Source organism: Colobus angolensis, unplaced genomic scaffold (assembly GCF_000951035.1).
Source record: "Colobus angolensis palliatus isolate OR3802 unplaced genomic scaffold, Cang.pa_1.0 Scaffold24, whole genome shotgun sequence".
NCBI lineage: Eukaryota > Metazoa > Chordata > Mammalia > Primates > Cercopithecidae > Colobus > Colobus angolensis.
In genome coordinates, this window is record NW_012115599.1 from 2,395,302 (window position 1) to 2,408,906 (window position 13,605).

The following is a 13,605-nucleotide window of genomic DNA, read 5'->3' on the forward strand; positions in this document are numbered from 1 at the left end:
AAAAAAAAAAAAAAAAAGGAAAAACTTCCTGCTCTAAACACAGGATGTAGGAAATGAGTCCCAAACCAAGAAAAAAACCTTGCTCACTGGACTAGCAATACCAACCCTCTCTTCAGAAATTCTTGAACCACCAAATGTGTCCCTAAAGCCTTTGATCTGGTTCTTCTGTCTAAAAAATCTCTTCTCTTTGAAATTTTCTTAAAGCTTGCTCTCTTCCGTCAGGTCTCTCAAATAACTCTTCTGCTGAGGGACTATCACTGACTACTTTAAGATACACATTCCCCACATTAATCATTCTCTTTTTATCTCAACTTATTTATTCACAGTCTTTTTACCACTTGCATCTGTTTATAGTCTATCTCCTCCACTAAAATATAATCCTTGAGGACTAGGACATTGAAACAATGTTCATCATGGTATTCTAATACCTAAAATAGTGTTAGCATAGAGAAAAGGAATTAGATAAATACTAGTTTAGGGCCAGGCAGTGGCTCACACCTGTAACTCCAACACTTTGGAAGGCCCAGGGTGGAGGATCACTTCAGGCCAGAAGTTTGAGACCAGCCTGGGAAACACAGTGAGACCCCATCGACACACACAAACAAAAATAAAAAATCAAATAAAATAAAGTTAACTGGGTATGGTGGCATGTCCCTAGAGTCTACTCTGGAGGCTAAAGTGAGAGGATTGCTTAAGCCCAGGAGTTGAGGATTCTGTGGGCCATGATTGCACCATGGTACTCCAGCTCAGGTGACTGACACAGTAAGACTTCGTCTTTAAAACAAACAAACATAAAAACTAGTTTAAAAAATTAATATATAAATCCTAAAACCTTTCAGAGGAACAAAATAGTTATGACCCAAACCAGCCTTCTTCTAATACTGGATTCTGGATGCTAAAAATAATCAAAGGAAAAATAGCCTAAGCACAGAATTTTACATCCTGACAATCAATCAATGAAATATGTAAGAGCAAAATAAAGTCGGTTTCAAACATGCAGAGATTCAGAAAATGTACTGCCTCTACATACTTTCTGGGGTAAAAAAAAAAAAAAAATTTGAGAATGTACTCTAGCAAACAGAAAACCTGTGATGTGACAGAATCCAAGAAAAAGCAGACATAATTCAGAAAAACAATGAAAGAAAACCAAAGGTGTATAATTGGTCGACAAAGCAAATGGCCATAACTTTAGAAAAGAGTCACAAGAATAGCTCTGAAAGGAGATTCCATTCAACAAATAGTAACTAAGTTACACAGATGATCAGAGTAACATGAAGACTGTCATTTTTTCCCCTTTCAACAACAAAATACAAACCCTAAACCATACAAGAAAACCGTAATCTAAATACTTATGAAAATGAAAATGTGGCACCATTTTGAGAAATGACTGGGAATATAAGAAACTCACCTGTGAGTGTAGAGGTTATGGACACATATTACATACTGCCTTCTTTGTAAACCCATTCTCATTACTACTTAATTCTGCAGTAAGTATCTTCATATTCATGATATCAAAAATGCAGATACTAGTTTTCAGTATTTAGAATGGAGTGCTACATTGCTTTGTATACAAGCTAACTATAGATACTGAAATAAAGGTCACACATACTACACAAAGAAGTAACATTTCAGTCTAACAAAAACAGTAGGTGTTGAAGAGAGGATAATATAAAGTTGATTCTTTACTCATTTTAAATAGTAGTCAATTAAAAACGGTTATAAATAAGCCACATGTACTATCCAACTTAAGCTATACGAATAAGGTTCTGGGTAAGCGGTTAGGAAGTGAAGTACCAGTTCAAGCAGAAGTTTATGTAAATTTTCACTTGTTTAATTTTCTTTTAACTCTAAGAATTTGGACTGTATTTCCGGGATAAGGATTTCTGTACAGTCAGTCAGTGTTTAATTTTGAACTTAGTTGAACACAACTAAATAGTAACTTGAAAAACATAAATAACAAATTTTTAAAAATGCATGTTCTGCTGAGGAATAGCTAAAAACTTTAAAAATATTTTTTCTGAAATTATCAAGTGAAATGAGCCACTCATTTGTGCTCAAACTGGTACCTATCGTAATACATTTACTTACAGATACTCTAATTTAGATTTAGATGATGAAATTGCCTTTTTCTTTAGATAGTACAAGATTTTTAACAGATTGACAGACAACACATGGACACCAAATGTAAGGTTCCATTATTTACCTCTGCTATCGGCATACAATGGAATACAAGGAGAAAATATCTGAGTTTGAATTTAATGCTTTCAAAGGTGGCCTATTCATAGCTTTCCTCTATGTACTACTGCGTAAGCCAAGAACCTGTGAAATCTTATTTCTTAACACAAAAACAGTTTATAATAAATATAACTGAAACAAAAAGAAGAATAAACAAACTTCCTTCTACCCAGAGGAAGCCAAAATGGATTCAAAGTAGCTGCATTCTGGAGACAATCATGTTACATACAAGGAGTCACTGTACACAAAAATGTAGATACCTACATGTCAACAATAAGTATTCAAATGCATATGTTACACTGTTGAAAATTTCTTTATTCTCATTTAGACAAATTTATACTGCTTTATAAACTATGAAAATTGGAACACTGATTGCAAAACAAATTGTAAAAATCATCTCTAAACACGGAAACACTCTGACTACTGCCTAAGACTGACCTTTATGTTTTCTGTATTTTCTAAAAGCACAAAAGCTGAAGCAAGAGAAATCTTACCTCTGGTAAGTCTATCTTTGGAGATAATGAGCAGGTCAATATACGGTCACCAATGTTTTGTGGATTTTGTTTCAGAAAGCTGTACATTGACTGAGCAGATTCAGGACTATCTAACTGAAGAATTGCCTTTGGAGAAGATTAAAAAGTTATGAATATTTCTTTAAAAAAATTAAAATTAGAATAACCACATAATCCAACGATTCTACTTTTTAGTATATACCTAAAAGGAATGAAAGCTGAGACTTGAACATGTATTTGTACACCCATGTTCACAGAAGCATTACTCACAACAGACCAAAGGGAGAAGCAACTCAACTGTCCATCAATGGATGAGTGGATATAAAAATGTGTTATATGCATAAAACAAAATTATTACTCAGCTTTAAAAATGAAGAAAAATCTGACTCATGCTGCAACATGGATGAACCTTAGAGACATTATGCTAAGTGACATTAGCCAGTCACAAAGAAGCAAATACAATTCCACATACATGAGGTAACTAGAGTAAATTTATAAAAACAGAAATAAAGGTTGATAAGGGCTGAATTAATGGCGAGTTATTGTCAAAGGATAGAAAGCTTCCAGTTTGAGAAAATAAAAGTTCTGGAAATGGATGGTGGTGAACGTGCTTAATAAAACACTTAAACATGGTTAAAATGTTAAATTTATGCCTTACAAATGGTAAAATTTGTGTATTTTGCTACAATAAAAATGCTTTTAATTGTTTTAAAAGTTTGGAATATATTCTTCTTTCAGGTTTCAGATATGTGATTCCAAAGGTAAGGTTAATCCTTATTTAAAGGAAATAAGAGAAAACAATCCTTAAAATGTTGTAAAGGCAAGGCAAAACTGAAGAGAATGATAGGTATTTAAATAGAGGATTAAAAATGTTTACAAGAAAGGTTCAGAATTCCTGTGTGCCATCTGTGCCCCACCTTCCAATCTATGTCACACTATTTATCATATTCCATTCTATGCTCTATTTATCAGAAGCATATCCAAGAAATTCTCTAGTTGTTGGTTAATTAAGAGCTCTTTATGAATACTGTCCACTTTTATGTAAAACCCTGCCTTTCTAGGTAATAATATGGCTGACAAAAATTTAATTTTAATGAACATATAGCTGAAACACATATTAAATACAGAAGGCATACCAAATGTAAACAGATGAGTAATTTTTGGTTTTTTAAGAGGCCAAATCATGAAAGTAAGGAATGATTACTCTATTTTTGAGACAGGATCTCGTTATGTTACCCAGGCTGGAGTGTAATGCCGTGAACACAGCTCACTACAGCCTCCAACTCCTGGGCTCAAACTACCCTCCTGCCTCAGCCTCCCAGGCAGCTGGGACCGCAGGCACATGCCACCATGCCCAGCTTATTTTTAAACTTTTTGTAGAGATGGCATCCCACTATGTTGCCCAGGCTGGTCTCAAACTCCTGCGCTCAAGCAATCCCCTCGCCTCAGCCTTCCAAAGTGCTGGGATTAGTGAGCCACGGCATCCAGCAATTATTTTATCTATATCTCTCTCTTTCCATATAAACAAACAAATAGACCTAACTCAGGTGTTTCATAGCTGGAAAGGACTTAAAGAAATACTGGTTAATACCCCTTTCATTTTACAAATAAGTGTAAACCAACTTAGCCAGGACCACAAAGATAGTTAAGATCAGAGCCAAAGGAATTCAGGTCTAAACTTCCCAGTAAGATAATGCTGTCTGCACTATATTACCTTTCCCCCTTGTGTAAGTCTTATTTTTCCTTAAAAACTAGGAGTTCGGAAAAAAGAGAGATCATCTCTTCTTTCTCGGCACAATCTAGAATAAAATATTCTGGTTTATCATAATCGTGCAAAGTGGTTAATATTTATAGGTGCTTCAGATCAGAAGCTGAGTTAGAAGTTGCAGATCGTCAGAATACAGGGTTATTATATATTCTTTATAGAATGTATAGCTGAATTATGAGGGAACTTGTTACCTTGTTTTTATTACTTATGAATACATGGTGATCCACTTTTCCAAACTGAAGTCCAACACAAAGTACACACTGAAGTCCATCTTCCGGTAAATTATCAAGATGTACAAATCGATCATAAATTGTATCTATATTTGCCTGTAGTTTTTTAAGAGACAGGATAGAAAAAACCACAGCTGAAGCAACAAACCATAAAACAGATTAACATTAACTTACTATTACAGAGGTTAGATGATGTTCTCTCCCAAGAGTAAGAAAATGACTACATGGGGGAAGATAGTGAGGTCTTGATTTTACATACGAGTAATCAGTAAAACGATGTACTAAAATGGGAAGTAAAATATTTCCACTATCAACATAATGGTTACCCAAAACATCCTCAGACAAGATATTGACCTACTAGACCACTGAGTATGCACTCCAGTACCTGAACAATTTTTTCGCATCAAGGACTACAATAACCCTTTATTTTTTTATTTGTACCAAGAAGACCCATCTGACATTTCCAACACCTCAATATCTTAAAATTAGTTCTAAGGTTTTAATCCCTAAAAGGCAAACAAGTAAAACAATGTTTCCATCAATTAAATAAGTATACAAAAGCATTTAAATGCAAAACTCACCTCTGGGTCGTTTTCTCTTACCAAGGTTATAAATATAGCTTCCTAAAAAGCCAAAATAGATAAAGGTTGATGGTATAAGCTCTTTCTCATACAAATACTTACTTAGGTAAGATTTATAACATGACAATCTATACAAATATACATCACAAAGTATTTCATAAAATTAAGCAGCAGCAAGATTCACATTCTTTCCAAAAATCTTTCTCTCCTCAACAAGCCTCATCCTAACTCATATAATTTAATTCTTCTTATTCCCCTAAGAACATAAAAGACTAATATCCCCTAAGAACATAAAAGACTAGTAAGACAGTACCATTTAGGAAAGACATTCAAATTCACATATAAAGAATAAAGAGATTTAATTTAGACAACAAGGAAGAGAATTCAAATTACAAAAGAAAAGTTAACTAAGCAAAGCAGGAGATGAGAAAGAACAGAAATGCAGGCAAATAAAACAACACAGAGCATAAATGCAGATTTGATGGTACTGAATTATGAAGAGGTCAAGAACATCATGAAACAAGGATATCAAAGCAGGCAGAGGACAACTAATGGAAGGCTTTGTGTGTAGCAAAGGAACTTGGACTTTGTAAGACTCAGGATCCTAAACTTTTTTTCTTGTTGATACTACTGATGTGTACAAAACAATCTCACCAATTATATCACATTACAGTGATTCTTAATGAAAGGTGTTTTTACATTACATGCATTTCTACCTGCCTCTAGAGAGGATGTAACATTTCTACCTCGTGTAATGCATACAATATTTCTACCTCATGCTTCTTAGCAGTTGACAGTAAATGTTTATAGGCCACACACAGGCACTGAAGGGTGTGTACATGAGATAAAAGCTGAGAACTTGAGGGAGTTTTATAAAACTGAAGGTAGCGTGTATGTAGAAAAGACAATTACTTTTGTATACACAAAAGGTCCAGGAGGCGGTCTGTCTGTTTGTTTTAGAGACTAGGTCTCCCTCTGTCACCCAGGCTGAAGTTCAGTGGTACAATCACAGCTCAGTGCAGCCTCGAACTCCTGGGCTCAAGTGATCCTCCTACCTCAGGAGCTGGGACCATGGGTGTGTGCCTTCAGGCCCAGCTAATTATTTTAAGTTTTGTAGACATGGGGTCTCACTTTGTTGCCTAGGCTGGTCTTGGGTCTTGAAGTCCCGGGCTCATACAATCCTCCCACCTCAGCCTCTCAAAGTGCTGGGATCACCAGCGTGAGCCACCATACCTGGACTAGTAAGAGTTTTTAAGAGATAAAGCAATGGTATATGGGATGAGGAAGAGGGAACAAGCTCACTGAGTTAAACAAGATTTAGCAAAAACTCAATGTAAGAAATGAGAGAAAAAAAATTAAAGATAACTTCCAGAATTCTAGTTCAGATGACAGATAATGGCAGAAAGATAAGAGAGAAACCTTTTTTTAAGATAAAATTCAACCTTTTTTCCATCCCAACATGCATGAATAGGATTCCCTCACAATGAAAGTAACTCTCAAACAGTTGGATGGGTGACTGGGTGATTGTTGGAGGGACAGGAAGAAGCTTTCTTAGTGTCTGTGAGAAAAATGTGACCCAAAGTGGAAAACTAGAAAACATAACAGACTGTAACAAATTTGATTTAAAAACTTAGTAAGAGCTAGTAAAAATGGTGGTCTGATTTACCTCATCTTTTATATTCATGTTTTCAGGAGCCATACTTATTGAGAGTTGATTTCCATCCATCAATACTGGGAAGCAGGTATAAAATTTTACCATAGATTCGGCAGCTTTTCTATTTATTTCTATATATGCCTTTTAAAATAGAAATTATGGTAACAAAAAAATCTTACGTTAATTTTTCTCAAAAACAGTCTTACAAGTATAAACAAACTACTTCAAAGTCAAGTGAATTGAACAACTTAGTAAATATTTTTAAGATACAAAAGGCAGTCCTCAGAAAACTGAGGCCCAAAGACTATTACAACCATAAGCAAGAAATAATGAATGACTAAACTTAATATACTAAGGCAAACTAAAGAGAGAAAAAAGAAGAGACATTCTAGCCACCGACATTAAGAAAAATCTTATTCAACACTGTATCCTTAGTACCTAGAGCAGTATCTGACATGTAGCAGATACATTTCTAATCAATATTAGTATTTCTTGAGTAAATAAATTTATTGATAAAATATGAGAAATAAAGAACCAAAGAAACGTGTAATAATTGTGAAGTCATTTATCATTATTATTTTCATAGGTGTAAAACTGTAGCTCTATACATTTTGGTTTTAATTTTCACACCTTGGTAAGTAGAGGTTGAAACTTCTTCCATATATTTGATAGTTAATGAGGTAGAAAGCTATATGTTTGCTTATAGTTGTAAGCCTATTTGAAATGAATTATCTTTTAAGGTTGTCTATTTATTATAGTTTTAAAATGTTACAGCATAATGTAGATGTGAATCCTGTTCCCTTTTTTAAACAAATACTCTTCAGTTTTAAAATTTTCATTTTAATTTATGTTAATTTTAATTTCATAAATGTTTAAAGTAGTTTCATTAAGTCTCCAAAAATTTTAATTTTACTAAACTCCACTCAAAACTGGGCAGATAACTTAGGTTTAAAGTTCAATCGCTGTACACAACGCAATGGGTTTTACTGTATTTACTGAGCTCTGTGATCATTCAAATAATCTACTTTTAACATAATGTGAAATTACATATACCTTACTTGTACTCATTCTCTTCTACCGTTTTCTCAAGCACACTGGCTCCGAGTGCCTCAAAACATATATCCTATTCTACTTTCAAAGATGTCTAGTGACTACCAACTCCTTTCTATTGTAAGAACACTTCTTCCCACTATTCTAATGGTGTCATTTCCATGACTTAAAACTACTTCCTGAAATCTCGCTCGATTAAACATATTTTCTACAAGTTGATTATTACATACATTTTAATGTGTTGTTTTAAACACACAAAGCCAACACATGCTTATAGAAAATTTAGAACATAAAGATAAACCTAGATTGTTTCAAGTATTGATGACATCATTAGCCTGCGTCTTCCCATTTGAGTATCACTGATAAAAGAGCAGAAAAGAGTATGAAATACAAGAAGAATGATTTACAAAATCTTATAGCTTCCTAAAAAGCCAAAACAGATAAAGTTTGCTGGTAATAAGCTCTTTCTCATACATATACTTATGTATTAAACATATTAAAGATATAAAACATGTCCTATTTATTAAATATATTAAAGATATAAAACATTTCCTATTAAACTAAAATTTTGAGTAAAACTTTGATATATCAGAAAGCCATCTGTCCCCATCATTAAAACTATGTCTCATTACAACAATACTAAAATACAGGATATCTGTATTTTATATTTTAAAATCCCTTAGCTTGAAAGTTTACTTTGAAATACTGTTTTTAAACACTTTCTTTTTAGTTTTGTAAATTTAGTGTTTTTCAAAGTATGCTTGCAGAGGAGATGAACAGCTATTAATCAACTCTTACCTTTTTATGAGATGATAAAATCAAGATATCCTTTAAACCACCAAATGGTTTTGCTAAGTCATAAACTTCTTCTATAGAATATCCTTTATTAGGCAAATTAGAGATAAGCATCACACACATTTCCTCTGTTTCCTTCAAAACAAATTTTTAAAACCCTGGTATTAAAATTTCTTTGCTTTTATATTTACTTAATTTATACTGTATTATCAAGTTTTATGTTAATATATCGTTGCATTTAATACAGAGGAAAGTCTGATAAACTCAAGAGGCTGGTCTGAACCTCAAATTAAAAAGAAAAGCAAAAAAGCTTGCAAATTTACACTCTTCAAGAGTACACAGACTAACTGTAGTTATACCATCTGTCATCTAGTCCAGGTCTGCTGGTCTCTTTTTCACCCACCGTTTTTTTGAGAGTCTTGCTCTGTTGCCCAGGCTGGAGTGCAGTAGTGCAACTTGGCTCACTACAAGCTCCATCACCCAGGTGCAAGTGATTCTTGTGTCTCAGCCACCCAAGCAGCTGTCACCCACTGTTTTCAAACACAAGTTCATTTGTTTCTGGCTACAACTGCTTCCTTTGATATACTGTCGCCATCCCTGTGCCTTGTGATAATATCCCCAAGCTCCAAATCAGTGTGTATCCTTTTACCTTCCTGAATAATATAATCACTTTTAGGCAATAAATAATACAAAAGCTCCTGAGAATCTTTACCCCATAACCCAATCCTCAATGCAATTAAGCACTTTTTCTGCCATCCCTTCTCTCAGATCTATTTTATTCTTCAAGGTAACTCTCTCATCAATGCCAATTATTCCTTTCATGCTTATTGGGGAAATTTCTAAAGAAAATGTATTATAGTCAACTTGGCAATTTTTTATCTCTAGGGGGAAAAAAAGGCAGGAAGTTACAATTTTCATAAACCAGTTTAGTGTGACTTTAAACTAAATTGGTACTATAAAATACTTTTCCTAAAGTAAGACTTACTACTTAGTTACTACTTGAAGAATGGCTCTACCAGAAAAAAATAAACTTATGCTCAACACCTGAAGGATCTAAAAATCTACACCAGTAAAACATACATTAATGACTGTAAAGTATTCATAATATACATAAACACAAGAAAACAATTATTAAGTGAACTTTCTGTCCTTTAAATAAAACTGCAAACTCCACTTGCTTCTCCAAAAATGCAAACAACTGGTATTCTAACCATTAACATATCTCCCATTTACCTCTAAGAAAAAAATAGATTTCACAAAATTCTACTGATTCTAATTTAACCAACCACTATCTACCCAAAACCCATTTTGGCATAACCTGTTGTTCTCAATGAATAGCAATCTTCAAAAAACATGTACATTTGTTGATGATCTGTTTCTAATTTTTGTGACTTACTCTGCACCTCAGGGATTCTGAGCTAAAATCACATTTTTTTCTCTTTTCCTTTTTAAAAATCATGTGTTAAAAGTCATAAATGACTGGAATTTCTCATATGCCAAATACCGTGAATTTTTTACCTGGCTTTATAAGAAAAATATATTTTATTACAATGTCTTGAGCTTTAAAGAAATAAATAAAATATGAAAACTGACCTTGCTAACTGGTTCATTTTCTGTGGTCTCCAAAGCAGCATCTTAATACAAAATAAATTAAAAATGATGCAGACATATTTATCAAGATCCCACTTTATTCCACAATAAACAGTAGCTACATGAAAACGTATAACACAACAAAAGTCAAGAGAATAACTATATAACAAAATAACTACAAAAGTGACATTGACTTTTAAAAAATACATTTAAATTTCATTCTTTTTCAGATCAAAATTTCAGATTAAGAGATACAGATATGAATCATAATAATCTTAATTTCACTTAGGTATGGCATTGGTAATTAAAATAAGTAAATGCGTTGGGGGGATACTAAATTAAGAATTTCTTTTCTAAAAATGTTAGCTTTCCTTCCACCTTTAAACATAAAAGAACAAATTAAATTTCTATTGACCTACCACAAATAGCTTCTTTAGTACAGTCCTCAGTGGTTTTGACTTCAATACTGGTCTTTATTTCAGAGTTTCCTGCATCAAATAGTCTGCTTTAATAGTCTAGTAAAACACTAATATAATTAAACTAATGAATCTAAACAGCAACTTAAGCTAGTTTATTTTGACATTTCAAGTCTCCTTAGGCTGACCTAAGTCAAACATCTCTCTTTGAAAAACAAAAGACAGCAATCCCCACTTTGATAATTTTTAGGCAAAATTTCAAAATATACCTTAAAGATGATCTAAAGAAAATAAATGGACCCATAGAGGGAAACAACACACACTGGGGCCTATTGGAAGGTGGAGGGTGGGAGGAGGGAGAGGATCAGGAAAAATAACTAATGGGTGCTGGGCTTAATACCTGGGTGACAAAATAATCTGTTCAACAAACCCCCATGACACATGTTTACCTATGTAAGAAACCTGCACATGTACCCCTGAACTTAAAAAGTGAAAAAAAAGAAAACAAAGCACCGAAAGATCACATTTCAAGCTTACCTGGTACAGTCACAGGTTTGTTAGAGTCTTTGTTTTTGACATTCCCAGTCTTTTTGGCTTCTAGAGACTTCTTCCCACCAGATTTTGCTTGTAAAAGTACAGTGAGCCATTATTCTAAAGGTCTGTTAAATCATTTAGCATGTTTCACACTAATGTATTAGTAAATTAGTTTGACTTTATTACAAAAGCAGCTCTTTTCTAAATATTCATTATTTCTATTTATTTTCAGTACCTCTTTCCCAATAAGATTAAGTCAAGATACAACTTTTTGGTGATGCCCTCAAAAGAGTCACATGTTTAACTTTCATATGGCAGACCAACATCATAATCACATACACACAAAAACAATACTGTGTAATTTCTGCAGATTCTTTAGAATTAGTCTATTAGGCAAGATACTACTAAAAAGATTGCTCTAGTTCCAAGGTGCTACATTTATTTTAAATAGTATTCCATTTCTTTATGGAAAAAAATGAATTCTCCTAACATAATCTTTTTAAAAGTAACAAGCATCTAAGAAATTGTACAAACTGGAGATGGCAATATGAATTGACAACTCTAAAAAAACGAGGGAAACAAAGATTAAACCATTTATGGAGGGAAACGACAGAACAACCTGTGATTACAAAGCTGTCAAAAATGTACAGCTATATAGCTGTATATATATGTGATTGTTTACATGCACAAAAATGTATCTGCCTATTTGCCAAAGACAAAATTCCAACAAAATGGGTCAGGTTTTAAATATCAAGGAAATATCTACTAAACTCTTCAAGTATTAGATGCTAACAATTATTATACGAATTTAAAATGTGAATAAAGAATAAACAATAAAATCTCTCCTCCCCAATAGTCTTACCTGTTTTGATTGAAGCTTTATTACCTTTAGCAGCTACCGTTACCACAGATTTTACAGAACTTGCTGATTTCCCTAAATCACAAAAGCTGCAGTCAAAACTGGTTTACTTAACTAGTATCAACAATCCCCAAAGAACTTCACAGAGAAAAAAATATAAGAACAACAGACTATATTTTATTCAAAACATAAAATCATCTTTGGGACACAGGACGTTTTCTAAATCTAGCAATGATGATAATTTATTCAGAAAAAAGAAATCACTGAAATAAGAATCTACCTCCCTACTGGGGTATAGGTCAAACATCCCTAATCTGAAAATCCAAAATCTGAAATGTTCCAACACCTGAAACCGTGAGTGCTGCTGACATGACACAAGAGGGAAATTCCCACATAAGTACTTAAAAAAAACCTTTGTTTCATGTACAAAATTATTTAAAACATTGTATAAAATTGCCTTCAGGCTAAGGTGTATATGAAACATAAATGAATTTCACGTTTAGACTTGGCTCCCATCCCCCAGGTATTTCATTATATATATGCAAACATTCCAAAATCTGAAAAAAATCCAAAATCTAAAACACTTCTGCTCCCAACCATTTTGGATAAGGGATACTCAACCTGTACTTAAAATAGCATTCATGCAAGTTAAATAATTTCTGAATGTATGGATCAACTAGAAGCAAAATTACTAATTCCAAGGACATAAAAACAATCCCATAGTTTTAGCAGTTCCAAAAGCAGTTAAACCTAGACCCTCCCAACTCATGCTTCCATGGCTCCTAATTGATTAAAAAGCATTCAAGAACACTTATATCATGGTCAGGTCATATAAAGATTGTTTTGACTCATTCCTACAGTTTCCTAGCTGTACAGGACTATTTAAATTGCTCTGACCATTATTTGTACCTACATTACCTATTACTATGACCTATTTTCCAAGATGGTGCTGTTTATAAAGATGTGATCATCAAAGTGTTGCAGAAGACTGTCAGAGAGCCCAAACCCTTTCCATTCAGAGAGCAACACAAGATTTAACTTCGAAATTAGGATTCATAACAACTAGCAAGAACAGATGAGGAAAAAGCCCGAGATCAAAAATCAACAGATCTAAATTGAACTCCAATTTATATTGAGAAGCTTTGGGGCACTAACAGATTTGTGTACATATTTCCCTATATATAAGGGTGATGATTGCCAGAATTATGTTAACAGGAACCTTATGAGAATACAATCATACTTTTAAAAAATCATACAAAAAGCATTCACTGACATCTACAAAAATCAACTGAACCAGTTTACAAATCCACCCTTTATATTCAAGACAGTCCATAATCTTTGCTCAAAAAGAACAATACAAATTCTTTTTTTTTTTTTTTTT

General features: G+C 33.3%; 1 protein-coding gene across 5 annotated transcripts in view; it reads right to left on the reverse strand.

Annotated features, from left to right (window-relative positions):
- Nucleotides 1-13,605, reverse strand: part of ZNF638 (zinc finger protein 638) — a 174,277-nt gene that overhangs the window by 21,467 nt on the left and 139,205 nt on the right. For all 5 annotated transcript variants that reach the window (XM_011945199.1, XM_011945200.1, XM_011945201.1 and 2 more), the window contains exons 12-20: nucleotides 12,228-12,299; nucleotides 11,369-11,455; nucleotides 10,835-10,903; nucleotides 10,419-10,459; nucleotides 8,829-8,960; nucleotides 6,993-7,121; nucleotides 5,327-5,368; nucleotides 4,707-4,841; nucleotides 2,730-2,855 (exon numbers count right to left, since the gene is read on the reverse strand). In XM_011945199.1, coding sequence (XP_011800589.1) covers nucleotides 2,730-2,855; nucleotides 4,707-4,841; nucleotides 5,327-5,368; nucleotides 6,993-7,121; nucleotides 8,829-8,960; nucleotides 10,419-10,459; nucleotides 10,835-10,903; nucleotides 11,369-11,455; nucleotides 12,228-12,299 — 833 coding nt within the window. The remainder of the gene's footprint in view (nucleotides 1-2,729; nucleotides 2,856-4,706; nucleotides 4,842-5,326; nucleotides 5,369-6,992; nucleotides 7,122-8,828; nucleotides 8,961-10,418; nucleotides 10,460-10,834; nucleotides 10,904-11,368; nucleotides 11,456-12,227; nucleotides 12,300-13,605) is intronic.